This window comes from Nannospalax galili, unplaced genomic scaffold (genome assembly GCF_000622305.1).
Source record: "Nannospalax galili isolate Female #2095 unplaced genomic scaffold, S.galili_v1.0 scaffold18, whole genome shotgun sequence".
In the NCBI taxonomy this organism is placed as follows: domain Eukaryota; kingdom Metazoa; phylum Chordata; class Mammalia; order Rodentia; family Spalacidae; genus Nannospalax; species Nannospalax galili.
In genome coordinates this window covers 11,907,903-11,923,363 of record NW_008346548.1, presented here as the reverse complement: position 1 = coordinate 11,923,363, position 15,461 = coordinate 11,907,903, and the positions used below count along the sequence as shown (strand labels likewise).

Sequence of the window (15,461 nt, the reverse complement as noted above, 5' to 3'; positions counted from 1 at the left end):
GTTAATATGCCACCTTACAAGGCTAAAGACTTTGCAGAGGTGACTCAGTTAAGGAACTTGCTATGGAAAGGTTGTCCTGTGTTCTCTGGGTGGTTACGGTGCAGTCACATGCATCCTATGGGCAGAAGACCTTCCTTGCTGTGGTTCAGGGAGATGTGATTAGGAAGAAGAATCACAGATATGTGACACTGTGGGCTTTGGAGACAGATGGAGAGAACACAAGCCAAGGAATGCCAGTGGCCTATAGAAGCTAGAAACAGCTTCCTTAGAGCCTCCAAAAAGAACATGGCCTTTCCAGTACGTTGAGTTTAGCTCAGTGAGACTCATGTTGGACTTCTAACCTACAGAACTGCAAACTAGTAAACTTGTGTTGTTTGAAGTGCCAAAGTTCATGATCTGTTATAGCAGCATCAGGGATTTTTTTTTTTTTTTTTTGTCTTTTTTGAGACAGGGGTCTCTCTGCAGTCCTAGCTGGCCTGGAACTTGGTCACTAGGTAGACCAAGCTGGACTTGAACTCACAGAGATCTACCTACCTCTGCCTCCCGAGTGCTAGGATTAAAGGCATGTGCCATCACAACCTGCTTAGCATCAGGACTCTTAACACATAGGAAGTAAAGCCAGGACAGGCTCTGGGACAGGTTCTTTTGAGCCTCGATAGCCACAAAAGGACTCTCAGTTTCTATTCAAAGTGAGACAGGAGATTCTGGAACATTTTGAGCTGAGAAGGGTCTTCGGCCCTGACTCTGGGACCAGCAGTATAGTTACCTGTTTGTTCACTTGTATTCAAGGTCAGCAGGGCCATGTAGAAACTAAGGTGAATGTACACAGTATCAGAATCAGGGTTTCTTACTGTGGCTTGTGGACCAAGTTGAAAAAACTAGATAATCCATTTCTACTGCAACGGCAAGGTCAGAGAAGGGCAGCTGTTCAAGGATGGCCTAATAGGCAGAGGGCTGATATTTAAAATGGCCACAGTTGTCAACACAAAGACTTCTTATGCACATTTTCAGGGCTGGGATAAGGCTGTAGTTCCAGTCCTACACAGACCTCAATGAGGAGCTATTTTCAAAGGCAGGTGACACAGAGCAGGAATGAGGAGGGTCATGGCCACCGTGTCCTCCTGGTGGTAGCCAAAAGTGGGATGCTTCACCCAGGACACACAGTAATGTAGGCCTGGGACATTCTTCCTTGCTGTTCACTTATTCCAGGAGGTGAGGTGAGGGAGAGACAAAGAATGTGGACTTATATCCCTTCTGAAATTGCATCCCAGAGTACCAACCTGTTGGTCAGTAATTAACTACAAAGCCCCTTTGACAAGCAAGTCAGTTAAAAAAGGACACCAGAAAGGCAGTTTCCACAAACTCCCCTTTGTTGTATTTGTCTTTGAATTCTGCACTCACAGTCTCAGCACAGCTTTTGATAACACAGGTCAACCATCACCCTGGTGCATGGTCAAAAGTTACTGTCAGTGATCAAAATTAACCAATGAGAGAATAGGTCATACAGAGGAGCAGGTGGGTAAGCCAAGGGACAAATGAATTTTCAGCTCAAATATATTAGGTATGGTCTCAGTTCTATGGAAGGCAAATGAGAGAAGAGGAGAATAAGCCATTACTTTCTTGGGAACTTATGGAGCCAGATGGGCCTGCTGTTGGTCACTAGGGAAAGGGTCTATGTAGACCAGGAATAGAAACAGAGGCAGGGGTGTATGCAGACTGAGACAGTACTGAAACACCTATGTGTGAAACTAGAAACAGAACCCTGGCCCCTCAGACAGCCCTGGAGAGGGTCAGGCTGGAAGCACCCTAGACTCAGCCTGATGAAGGTCTCAGAAAAGGCACCAGGGGCAGAAGAGAAATCAGTGTTAATAGTCTGCTTTAGTCTGTTGATAGACTTGAAATATCTCGCTCAAGGTCACCAGCTGGTCAGAGATGGAGGCAGAGCCCAGACTTAGATCGTTGGGCTGTTAGTTTTTGTCAACTTGACACAAACTAGAGTCACCTGGGAATAAGGAACCTCAACTGAGGAATTTCTTCCCTCTGACTAACTGGTGGGCATGTCTGTGAGGCATTGTCTTAATTATTAATTGATGTAGGAGGGCTGAACTTACTGTGGATGATGCCATCCCTGAGCAGGTCAGCCTGAGCTGTGTAAGAAAAGTAGCTGAGCAAGCCAGTAAGCAGTGTTCCTTCCATGGTCTCTGCTCCAGGCTCCTGCCCTGGCGTCCTCCAAAGATGGACTATGATGTGGAAATAAACCCTTTCCTTCTCCAAGTTGCTTTTGGTCAGTGTTTTATCACAGCAACATAGAAGCAAACTAAAACAATTATTTGACCCAAGATTCTTAGCTACTCCAACAATCTCTCACCATCTCTTCTTATTGCCTATTACATACCATGGTAAAGCCTCAGGTCACTTTGTTTTATTTGAAAGAATGAGCCTGTGCAAAAGCCAGTAAGAACATTCTCATAGATGAATAAGCACTTTTCCTTAATACCACCACCATCAAGTTTCCTAGGAGCATTTTTACAGCTACATGGACGTGGAAACAGCCCAAGAAGATTAAGTGACTTTCCACTCAAAATAAGTGCCTTCTCACTCCACAGCCTGTCCTTTTGGAGCCCATCTGACTTCTTGAGAACCAGACCCTCCCTTGTGTCCACGGAGATTTATAAACACCCTTCTAAGAAAGACAGGCTGATTGTAACATATTAGGTTGAATGAATCATTTGAAATGGCTTATCTTCAAGGGGTGCATGCCTATAATCCTGGTATTTGGGAAGCAGGAGGGACACACAGGAGCAGGAGGATCAGGAGTTCAAGGCCAGCTTCTGCTACATAATATAGTAAGTCTGAGGCCAGCTTGGGCTACAGAAACCTTGTCTCAAACTACAAAAACAAAAAATAAAGATACAAAAAAAAAAAAAGCAGATCTTCAATCATTTTTAACTATAAAAATGAAAATTTTGTGTCATCTAATCTGATAAATTGAACCTTAAAATGAAGATATTTATGCTACACTTGGTACACTGAACAGGGGAATTATTTTAAAAATATCTTTTATTATTTTTATTTTATGTATGAGTGTATTGCCTGTATGTAGATAGGTGCATTTGTGTCATGCAGTGCTTGCGGAGGTCAGAGGAGGACGTCAGATCCCCTGAAACTGGAGTTATGGGCGGTTGTTAGCTGCCATGTGGATATTGGGACTTGAACCCAGGTCCTCTGCAAGAGCAGTCAGTACTCTTAACCACTCAGTCATCTCCCCAGCTCCCTAAACAGGAAATTTACGCTAACTACTTTAGCTTACCTGGTTTGGAGAAAGAAAAATAAATATATTTAGAAGTGGAAGGGAGTTCAGAAAGACATTGATGAAAAATGAGAAAAATACTATTTTAGCCCAAAGAGAAATGTGAAGTACTGTTGGAAGTAAGCAGAGAAATCTGAGCAGCGGTGGAGACTTGGAGTGGCAGTTCCTTGTCTCAAAACCCTGCGTCTAAAGGATACCAGGCCAGAGGTCTGTGAATGAGAGTCTAGCCCATATCCCGGTCAAGGCTGAGTTTCCACACCAAGGGTATCTAACAGGACCATCAATTCACAAAAATGAATAATTACTTTGAAGAAGTTTGGACTTCTGAAAGTAACACGCTTTGTTCTACTCTAAGCATTTAATAAAAGGACTTGGGGAGAAATTGCTAGGTTCTTATGCCTTATGAGAGTAGTAGCCAACATTTTGTATGTAAAACATATGACTTCCTTCCAGAAAAGAGATTAGAAGCAGAGGGAGAATGAGATGGTAGGATAGGGGATGGGGACAGGAGAACATGAGGGGTGGGCAAGATGCAATGATCTGGATGCCAGGACTAAGTATGAGCAATTTTCTAGTATTGAAATTGAACTAAAATCCAACAGGCTTCTGAAGCCCTGTGCCCCAGTCCCTGGGGGTGTTCTAGCCATGCTGGGCTCAACTCCTATCAGAGATACTGTAGAAGGGGTTACTAGGGGAAAGGTGAACCAAACACCTTCCAGGTGCTTGCAATTCTAGGACTCCAACAACCCCAAGGAATTCAATTTTCCCATACAACTTCCTGACAGTCCCTCCTTGGTCCTCAGAGGATGGGGGGTAATGATGGCTAAACTAGGGCTGGAGGCTTGCAGGTGTGTAGGGAAAATCAGGGAGAGGGTTTTAGTTTTTATTTTTCTCTTGATGGAAAACACTCCTGATACAGGATGAAGAGCTGGGCAGCGCAAATATCACAGCCTACTATAGCCATCTAGTGGTCGGAAGCAGGAAGACATACATGGCAGAGCCCCTGGATGGAATTCCCAAACCGGCATGTTCCCAAGCATTTAATCAGTTTTTAACTAACAGGCAGCCTGCCATGGATCTCATGCATAGATTGTGTCCCTGTACTATAATCTGACCACTTATAAAGCTCAGCTACAAACCAAGACTTGGTTATCTGTTGGTCTTGGGCCTCAGTTTCCTGAATGTAAAATGCATGAATTCAAGGCCCTGACCTTGGAAGCTCATGTTCTCAGATGTGTGCGTATCGGTCACTTGGAGGGCAGGCTGGTTTAACCCCAGAAGATGTGAAGAGGTGTAGTGGGGCCTGAGCATCTGCACTGCCAACCTGTTTCTCGGGCACACAGAAGCTGCTAAGCTAGGAGCCACCTTCAGGGAGCCACTGTCATGTGCAGTTTAGTCTCCATGGAGGAAATGAATAAACGGGCAACATAGAGGGAACACAGAGCAAAAATAAAACAGAAGCCAAAGCTTGAATAACAGATGTGTCAAAAAAGTAAGAGGTAGGCTTCCAACTACAGCAGGGCAGAGGGGATGCTGAAGCTCTACTCCATGTGGCTGGTTGCTGGGGCTGCTCAACCCTGAAGTCCAGCACAGGTAGAGGACTTTTCTATATGTGCTATGAGGCAGTGGGAAAGCTGGGAAAGAGCTTCGAGGTCATCCATTCAACCTTTATTTTTGAGAAGAGATGGACTCAGAAAGGTTAAATGACTTTCCCTAAGTCACACAGACACTGGTAGCCCTTTCTCTTCCAAGTTCCCAATGCACTTTCCACTTCCAGGTCCCAGAGCAATCCAGATTGGTCAGAGCGGGCTCTCAGGTCAGTTCTGCTCGGCGCTGCCCATGCCACCCTCCTCTCCACTCTTCCTACCTTTCACCAAGGGGAAGAAGCAGTCCATCTCCACGCTGCTGCGTGAGTGTGAGATGCACAGGGTGCTGCTGGGGACCAGGCCCTCCTGGGGGGGACTCCGTTCAGTGGTGCGGACCAGACACCAGCCAGGCCTCTCACTGGGTCGTTCCAGCAGCTCCACTGTCTGTCCCACCTGGATGCTCAGTTCGTTGCTGTGGCCTGCGCTGAAGTCCTGGAGGACCACTGTTAATTCACATCCACCTGAGAGCTTTGATTGGTGGTGGTAGAGGGGTAGAACATGGAGGAAAGCAGGAGGGGGGAGTGTGGGAGAAGGTGAGGAAGAGGGAAGGAGACAATGGTTGAGAACAGAGGGGAGGGGGAAGAAAAGGGGAAAAGAGGAGTGATGTGGAGAGAAGGTGGGAAAATGTTGACAACAGGAAGGGAAACAAGAAAAGAAAGAACAAAAGTAATTAGCACAGTCACTCAGACATCCAGCTGTAGCCGCTGCCCAGAACTTTCATTCGAATTCCTTTTTGCTTCCTTAGAGTTCATTCTATCACTCTCTTGCCAGTCTTCCTGCCAACTGTGCCTTCTAACCCCTTCATTGGATGTGCTGTTCTTTTCTTCCTTCCAAGGGGCTCTGTCTCATACCCCATCCTGCCCATGGCCACTCCTCAGACTCCAACCGTGTTGGCATCTGCTTCTAACTCACTCTCGCTGGGTTCTAGCTGATGTCTGGGAATAATGTAGGACACCATCTCTCTTCTTTCTAAGCCCCACAGACATCCCTCATCCCCACTTCTCCCTGGACACATAAGCCTAAAACAGAAGTTGTGAGAACTCAAGAAAGAATGAAACTTCAATTCAAAGGCACTGCCCTGACCATTGGGGGCCAGGAAGTCGGATGGGAAGGGAAGAGAGGGGGCTATGTCATATTTGGGAGCCTACCATTACCCTCAGTGCTGTACTCTGCCTCAAACAGCCTGCATTTCCCTACTGCAGGGATCCCGGGGCAGAGCAAATAGAACTGGAGGAGAGGCCCTGGAGGCAGGAACAGGCCTACTAACTGCACCTTGAGGCTGTTCACTTTTCACCTAGGGTTTGCCTCCCTTTCCTACTTCCCTCTGGCCTTGTTTCCTTAAGAACCTCTTAGGTTCTATGTCACATAGAACTAAGCTCAGAGTCCCCAGCTTGGAGCAGCAGTTCCACTTAGGGTCAGAGTGAGAAAGAGGGAAGGGAAGGGAAGGTATGAGAAGAACAGTTTGCCCACCCGCCGGTTGTCCTCCAAGGTTCACCCCAATCATCAGTTCAGAGGAAATTCCCATACTGCCTCTGGGAAATCTGACTTCTGTCTGTATATTTGACTAAAGGGCCTGAACTGTCTACAGAAGCAGCTTTTTGTATAGCCAATTGGCAAGCAGCTCCAGGTTCAGTGAGAGACCCTGTCTCAGAAAGTAAGGTGGAGAGTGATACAGTAAGATAACTGATGTTGACATCTGTCTTTACATGTGTATGCACAGGTGAGCTCACACATACACACACACACACACTCACATACAGACACACGTTCATCAGACTGAGGCTGGCTGGCAATTGGCATCATTTCTAGCCACAGACCAGGGAGTCTGTGCTAAACACATCCCATGGTTGGGCAAGGTATTACCACCTGCATAGACCAGGGAGAGAAGTCTGCAGAAGTGGACAGAAGAAATCACACTTGTTGACTCATTTTCTCACTTAACTTCCCTGGTCCTGTTAAATAAACACACAACTGTTTTCCCCCATTCTCCTGGTACCATCTTTCCAGAAACATTGCTTAATAAAAGTTGTGTGGGGCTGTTAATAGCTCACATTGGGGAATGCTTTCCAGTTAGCACAGTACCTACATGAACCATCACAAGTTCACAAGCCAGAAAATGTAAGCTCAGAGACATCTAGATCAGGGGTTGCACATGGAGTGCACATGAAAGTGACCCTAGGAACTTATCAAAAGCAGAGCTCTGGGCTGCTCCTCCCTTGCTCAAGCCTACAACACAGACTGTGACTCAGTAGTTTGGAAACAGAGTCCAGGGATATGTATTTTTAATAGGGACATTTCCCTCCTGTGATTCTGAAATGTGGGTCTCTGAAATACTGAGAAATACTGGCCAGAGGGTTTCCACAGACACCCTGCTGAACTTTAATCCAGACCACAACTATGAACACCACACTCCTTAAAGCCATGCAACACCACGCATACTTAATCTTGAGAATATGTCTGTGATTAGAGGTAGTGAGAGGCAGTAGCCTAGGTTTCTGGTTCTTGGAGTGGCCCATCTGAGGCCCATCTAGCTTTATGGATTATAATCCTCTATAAGAAGGATTTGACCAGTATATTCCACATGTAAGCAAATATTTCACTGAAATATAAATGGTATTCTGATATTCTATTTCAGTTTTTTTTTCAGTCCCTCATCTCTTCCTAATGGACTCTTTGAAGAATGCTGACCTAGACCATGGAAGTTCCTTCTATTCTGAAGAGTTTTTATGGCTGGGCTTCTGTGCCTCAGTGGAACAACTCCTCTGTGCCAATGCCAGGCAATGTGGTTCTTTCCTGGCACCAAATATACATATGGTCAGAGGTGTACCTTGCAGCCCTTAGGCTACACAGCTGAGCCAAGGGATGGCTGTAAGTTGTTTTGCAGGCTGCTGAGGCAGAGCAGAAGGTCCTGAGGCCCTGGTTGCAAACAGATAGGCCATAGGATACAAGGCCTACTGTTTCCTAGAGCAAATTACAACCAGCCCCAACCAGCAGGGTATGGGGAAAGAGGCAGGATTTCAGAGGAGGGACCATAAGGACTAGGCTGTGTTTCTATAGTTCAACAGGGTTGTGGATGTAGATCAGTGGTAGAGTGCTTGCCCAGCATGCAAGAAATACTGAGATTCTTTCCCATCACAGCAACCAACCAACCACAACAAAAAATTGAAATTCCTAAACCAAGATTGAGAGTCTTGAGAGAAGTGACATTAGATGGCAGACCATGTTGCCTCCTAAAAGCTGCCCAATCCACAAAGACACAGGGGAGCGCACCCTTTCAGAGCACACACCTAAAAGCCACACTCAGACACAGATGAATGTCCCTGCACACCTCACCTCAGCGGTTTGATAGAAAAGATCTACCATACCAGGTCTCACCCTATACCAAGAAGGGAAACCCAGTGTGGCTGCCATGAGAGAGGGGTTGGGACAAATGCATAAGCTGTGTTGGAAATAGCTATCTCCAAACAATCCCTCCTCTTGTTTTCCCAGAGCATCAGGGAGGTGTTAGGATGCTCAGGGGATTCAGGCTCACAATTGTACTGCTCAGGAACCCAGGCTAAGGGCAAAGAGGTCAAAAGATCTTGGCAGACATCTAGTCCTTACATGTGATTCATTCATAATTTCAGTTTTGATTCCTTTGACTCATGATTCCTTGATATAATGACTCACACTTAAAGTTAGTTGGACAGGACACACCTCTCATTAACCAATAAAACCCAACTGCCTCATAAATGCTAAGTCATCATTTCTTAGACACAATTTAAAAATATTACTCTGTGTGTGCGCACAGTCAGGCACGTATGGAGGTCAGGGGACAACTTTGTGGAGTTGGCTCTCCCTTTCCATATATAGGTTCTGGGGACTGAACTCAAGTTGCCAGACTTGAGTGGCAAGCGCTTTTATCTTCTGGGTTATCTTTATGTTTTGTTTTTTTCTCTCTGACTGGCTTGGTCAGAGGCTTCCCTCTCACAGGCCAGGAGAGCCACTGTTTCTTTTGCTTTTATTTCCATGTCACAGGACTGGTGCCTGCCTCTCCATTCCACACACTCCTTGCTGCCTCTCATCACTGTCATTTACAATGGCACATCTGGAAAGCTTCCACTCTCTCCAGAGGTTAACTAAATCTTTGGTCTCAGGAGGGTGAAAAGTGTGGATGTCTTTATGTTTGTGTTGGAGAAATTGCTACAAGTGGCATCTCTGCTTTGTCTTAATTCTTTTCTTCCCCACAGCCTCTTAAGAACCATTTCAATGCCCTCCTTAGCAAATCATTTGATTTTTATTCTGTATTTCTTGGTATATTTGTTTTCTCATTTTCCCTCTTATGTCTTCAGATGCTCCTTAGATTTGACTTCATTTTCAATGTTTCTTTTTAGAGACAACCCTTTTGTGTTTTCTGATTTTTCTTTTGGGGGCAGCTTTCCCTCCTGTGGAGTATATGATGCACCACACAGCTTGTCTCTCACTTGTTTTCTTCTCTTGATTCATTAACCACTGAGATACAGGCGACAAGCTGTGAAAGCCTCCTACTCTTGCCTGCCCACTAGGTCTGCCTTTTGCTCACTCCGTCCCTCTCTGGGTAGAGACAATCTGAGCCCAGGTTGCAAACAGCCACCCACACCCCCCCCTTGCACCAATGTCCCCCTCCCTCCAATAGATATCTTTTTAAAAAATATTTTATTTTTTTTTAATTTTATGTGTATGAGTGTATTGCCTGCATATATATAAAAAGTGCACCCATGGAGTGTCATGTAATGCTCATGGAGGTCAGAAGGTGGCATTGAGTTCCCCTGGAATGTAGTTACAGATGATTGTTAGTTACCATGTGGGTGCTGAGAAGTGAATCCTGGTCCTCTGCAAGAGCAGCCAGTGTTCTTAATCACTGAGCCATTGCTCCAGCCCCCAGATGTATTTTGACAGTTACTTTTGCTTGTATACTCCTTGAGCATGCACTCACTCCTAAGTATAGAGAACCTTCACTAGCTTCTATGCTCACCCTCTCCTCTCCATTTGGGCTCTGCACTCATTTCCTCTGGCTCTGAGTATGCTTTCCCTGCCTGTTCTCCTGCTGTAGCTGGAGCTCATGGGGCACAGCTTCTCCCTTCTGACCCACAGATGGAAAAATTGGTCATCAAGCCCCTCTCTTCCTTCAAATACTCTCAAGAGAACAATGGCCCTGCTAAGCCAACCCTCTCTGTCCACTTAAATGTAAAAATGTAAGCTCCTTACTTCTTTCCTTTAGCAGGGTTCCTGCTTTGTCTAAGATGCCCACTGGTTGCTTTTATTCTTCTTTTCTTTCCTTTTTTTTTTTTTTTTTTGTCTTTTCATGAACATGGGTTCATTCTCTCCATGTACAATGTTTCCATTGGTTGGGCATTTTCTATTGATACCAGGTGTGTGCAGGGAGGGGGCCTGTCCTTCCCCCAGCTTCCCATAGGGGTCTCCCTACTCCCTAGGCTCCAGGAAGCCCTATCACCCTAATCAAAATATTGATCATGTTGTAATAGGGCACCTTTTTGACCATAGCTATGCCAAGTTAAAGTTTGGGCTAACTCTAGTCTCTGAAATTATCAGGCAGTTGGCCCAGGGTATGGGAACACACATCAGCTGAAACCAGTTGTCTTGGGAACAGTAATTGTTACTTAATAGAATAGAAATTATTGAGGGGGCTCTCCACCTGTAAGCTTGGGAACTTAGACTTTTCACCCCTGGTTATGGTTTCTCTGTATAAAAGCTTACCCTAGAGATGGCTTGGGGCTACACATTTGGGTCCCGACACCCTTGTGTAGTAACCACTGGCCAGCAAAGACTTTCATTCGGCAAAACTTTGTCTGAGTGGTCTTCTCTGGTGAGTTACCTCATAATAATATCATATTTTCATGGTACATTGAATCTAAGGTCAAATTTCTTCCTACCTAGGGAAATGTTGGGAGCTGAGCTGTTAATACAGAATCTCAGCATGAAGTCAGGTGTGTTTCTGATTCTTTTCTAATTTCAAATTCTCATTTCTAGAATCTTCTCTTCTCATTCCCTTCATTGTGAATCTTGATTGACCTTCCATGCCTTAGTCTTTTACCCCTTTTCTGGAGCTTCTGAGGTAGTTCTCTGCCTTCTATAGAATCCTGACTAAGGTTGGCTAAACCTTTTGATGGTATCTATGCATTTCCTTGTGCTGTGAACCCAGTTTCTGTCTAACTCCTGGCCCTGAATTTTCCCACTCTCTCTTTTCCAGTCATTTCCTGTGAGGCTTGTTCTGCTGTTGACCACTCCCTGGGTAGTTATGACCTTTTCTACCTTCTGCAGCCCTCCCATTAGGTCCCTACTTTCCAGCTACCAGTTTGGCCTTCCTGCTTTCCAGGACTGTTCCCCACACAGGGCACTTCCAAGCCACCTTTGGCAGTCTATCTACATTTTCAAAATTCTTATTCAGATTCTCCAGACATGACTGCTCTCATTTAGATCGGTCACTGCTTGCTTAGCATTTAGAAATTAATTGAACCCTCATATAAACATTATGCACTAGAGAACATGATTATTTCCTGGTTTCCAGTGGCATTAGGAAACAGAGCACAGTGCTCCACCTAGCTTCCACTGTTGTCATTTCAGGGCCACGGCTTGTGTGCCTCTGTCTTCCCTCAGCTCTCAAACAGCATCATAGGCTTGTGGTTAAGGGCTTTCACCACCTGTATGGCCAGGGACAAGTAACTTCACCTCTTCATCTCAGTTTTCTCATCTGCAGAATGGGGATAATAACAGTACCAATTTCATAGGCTGTTTGAAAATTAAATGTGACAATAATTATAAAGCACCCCGGACATTGCTGTTAGCACCACCAGCTCTTAAATACTTGTCCGAAAAATAAATTAAATTTGAGAGGAAAGGAACAGAGAAGAAATGAAAAAAAGAATCAGGGGCTGGAGAGATAGCTCAGCAGTTAAGAAAACTGGCTGCTCTTGCAGAGGACCTGAGTTTGATTCCCACCACCCACATGGCGGCTACAAACTGTCCTTAACTCTGGTTCTAGCAGATCTGACACCCTCTTCTGACCTCTGAGGGCACTGCATGACACAGGTGCACCTACATGCATACAGGCAGCACACTCATACACACGAAATAAAAATTAAGGCCAGGCGTGGTGGCACACATGCCCAGCACTTGGGAGGCAGAGGCTCCCCTGAGGTAAGCTCAAGGTCAGCCTGATCTACATAGTGAGTTCCAGGTCAGCTTGGGCTACAGGGAGACCCTGTCTCAAAAAAGATTATAAATAAATAAATACATAAATATTTTTCTCTCTTCTTCCTTCCTTCCTTCCTTCCTTCCTTCCTTCCTTCCTTCCTCCCTCCCTCCCCTCTCTCTCTCTCTCTCTCTCTCTTTCTCTCTCTTTCCCTCTCTCTCTCTTTCTCTCTCTCTCTCTTTTTCTCTTTCTTTCTCAGACCGGAGCTCAAAGTGTCCTTGATCTGAATTTATGGTGAGTTTCCTGCCTCATGGGATGACATGTGTATTACTGCTCCTGACATTAAAATGCACATTTTAATTTATATAATTTTGTATGTTTTGATCAAAGACTATGTCATTGAATTTAAGGCCAAAATCTAAAACATAAAATAAATCTCATACAAATTTGTCTAACATTCTCCCCTCTGAAGAGGTAACCCTAAAATCTTTTAGGGATTAGAGTAAGAGCTCCCAAATACTTTTGACATTTTGGCCTTTGGAACAAGGTATGTTGCTAAGAGACCCAGTAACATTGTGAGTTTTAGCCAAGAAACTGGCTACTTTTCTTTGGGATCTTTTTACCTTAACTGCCTAGCCAATTTCTACCTCCTATCATTATCACACTATCCTCTGAAGAAGAAATTGCCAGCAGGGAACTGGAACTCAGACCACTCTGGCTTCTTCCATGCTGAACAGGGACACAGGGTGAGGCAACTGGAGTACCCTTTTAGTGGGTTTATCTAAACGACACCCAAATTGTATAACTCTTATCTCTAGGGGGAAAAGAAAGTCCTTGAATCATGAATAGGAAATGTTAAGGAGAACTAACAGCAAGAGTAATTAGTATTACCAGTTCTAGATGGAACTATAAAAAAATCAGAACATTAAAAAAAAATTTTTAAAAAGAAAAAAAAGAGCCAGGTGTGGTGGCACACGCCTTTAATCCCAGCACTCGGGAGGCAGAGGCAGAGGCAGGTGGATTTCTATGAGTTCAAGACCAGCCTGGGCTACATAGTGAGTTCCAGGACAGCTGGGGCTACAGGGAGACCCTGTCTCAAAAAGACCAAAAAAAAAAAAAAAAAAAAAAAAAAAAAAAAGAAAAAAAGAAAAAGAAAAGAAGAGAAATCAATTTTCATGGCATGTTGTTTGAGGACAGACTGTATCAACTGAATACATGCATATAAATTATTGTGAAAAAAATGTTTTTTCTTTTTAATAATCTTAATGGCATCTTGTCTCAGGCCAATTAGAAGATCTGGTTGTAATGCTGTTTAGAGATGTCTTGGATGGGTTTAAAGGTCTCCAAGTGAGCACATACTTTCCTGCTAAAAACAAGGAGCCAGGAGTCCTCTAGGGAAAGCAAAGATTTTCTTATGTCGCTTCATTTGCTCTGCTATCCAGGAAGTCTCCAAGTGAAGAAGACACCAGGAGTCTGGTACTTGTCATCTGAACTCACTGATTACAGTGAACAGCCTTTTTGTGATACTGTTCCACCAAGGACAGAGGGGCCTTGTGCTCCGGTGCATCTATCACATAAGACAGGTCCCCCCACCTCCTCTAGTTGTCTGCCTGCTAACTCCTTTATCTAATGTTTTCATAGTCCTAGGCTGGCATGGAGCACAGAGCTCCTGTGGGTAGTCAGAGATGGCCCTAGAAAAGTGTGAAGTTGGAGCATGTCTACCAGCCAAGATTTCAAGGGCACTGAGACATTCCACTAACACCTGTACAAAGACTCTCCTTTCTTCCTTCCTTTCAGATCCTGTGTCTCCTGCTAATGCATGGATTCTAAAATCAGAAGTCATTATCATTTAATTAGGTAATGCGCCTCACCATAAAATGCCTCAATGCGGAGTATTAAAACACATTCTGCTCTCTCCGACCCACAGGTCTCTCTCTCTGGGGTAAGTCAATCAGGCCCTCCGTGCCTTGACTCCCCCAGCCTCATTCACCCTCCCAACTCCCCCACCCGCTCTCTCCTCCTAGCCTTGGTCCTGTCCGATTCCTTGTCTTGGCGCCCCAGGCACCTGGGGGAACCACCACTGCTTCCTGATCCTTTGCATCCAGACAAACTCAGTTCCTTCTTGGGTCCCCAGGAGCACTCTGGGCCCCGCCCTGACCTCCCTCTGCTTCGGTGGGCCTGCACAACCCCAACCAGCAGGTCTCTCACCGGGGTAAGTCAATTGCGCTCTCCATGACTTGACTCCCCCAGCCTCATTCACCCTTCCATCTCCCCTGCTGGTCTCCTAGCCTGGGTCCTGTCCTATTTCTTCTCTTGGAGCCCCAGAAACCTGGGGAACCACCACTGCTTCCTGATCCTTTGCATCCAGGCCAACTCAGTTCCTTCTGGGGTCCCCAGGAGCACTCTGGGCCTGGCCCTGCCCTCATCTCCCTCTACTTCCCTGGGCCTGCATGAACCATCAGCCTCTTTCCTGGAAGCCTGGGCTGACCTTTCCTCTTCCTGATCCTTTGCATCCAGACCAACCCAGCTCCTCAGTGCAGTCCCTAGGAGCCCTTGGGGCCACTTCCCACCCCTATCTTCCTTTGCATCTCTGAGTGGAATGGCCACCAGCTGCCCTAGACCAGAATCTTTCCTGGGTCCGACTCCCAGGCCAGTCCAACCCCAAATTCCTGAGGCCAAAATCTTTCCTGGAGGGATCCAGACCTTAGGAGAAAGCCCGAGAGCATCTGATCCTCATCTGACTTGGACCTCTGTGGGAACTCCTGAAGACAAAAGCAATCTGGCCACTCCAATATAAAATCAAAAGAGAGAACCAGAAGCTTAGATGAACCAGCTTTTCATGCCCCAAAAGTAAACCACAAAGACACATAAAGTTCACAAAAAGAAGCAGACCTAAACTTGAAGGCTTGAGTCTCACACAAGAATCAGAAGCTACAAAAGAAATTCACATGTCAAAATCATAGAGAAAAAATAATAACATGAAAAATCAAAATAACATATCCCCACCAAATACCAATAGTCCTCTAGAGGAGTACAATGAGAACCCCCTAGAGATAATGCAGGACATGGAACTCAAAAGAACAATTATAAACATCATAAAAGAATTCAGTGAATTTAAAGAACACACAAACAAAGAAATCAAAGAACTGAAGGAAGATAGGGATAAACTTCTGAATGAATTCAGAAAAGAGCTAGAAATATTGAAGAATACTCAGGCTGAAATGAAGAAGGAAGTGAAACACTCAGTAAGCCAATTAGAAACGACAGGAGAAAGCCTCACTAGCAGGATGAATGAAATGGAAAACAGAGTATCAAGACTGGAAGATAAAGTGGA

General features: G+C 45.1%; 1 protein-coding gene across 17 annotated transcripts in view; it reads right to left on the bottom strand.

The window, feature by feature from the left end:
* Window positions 1-15,461, bottom strand: part of Kalrn (kalirin RhoGEF kinase) — a 700,573-nt gene that overhangs the window by 149,221 nt on the left and 535,891 nt on the right. For all 17 annotated transcript variants that reach the window (XM_017800540.2, XM_029568193.1, XM_029568189.1 and 14 more), the window contains exon 34: window positions 5,178-5,424. In XM_017800540.2, the coding sequence (XP_017656029.1) occupies window positions 5,178-5,424 (247 nt within the window). The remainder of the gene's footprint in view (window positions 1-5,177; window positions 5,425-15,461) is intronic.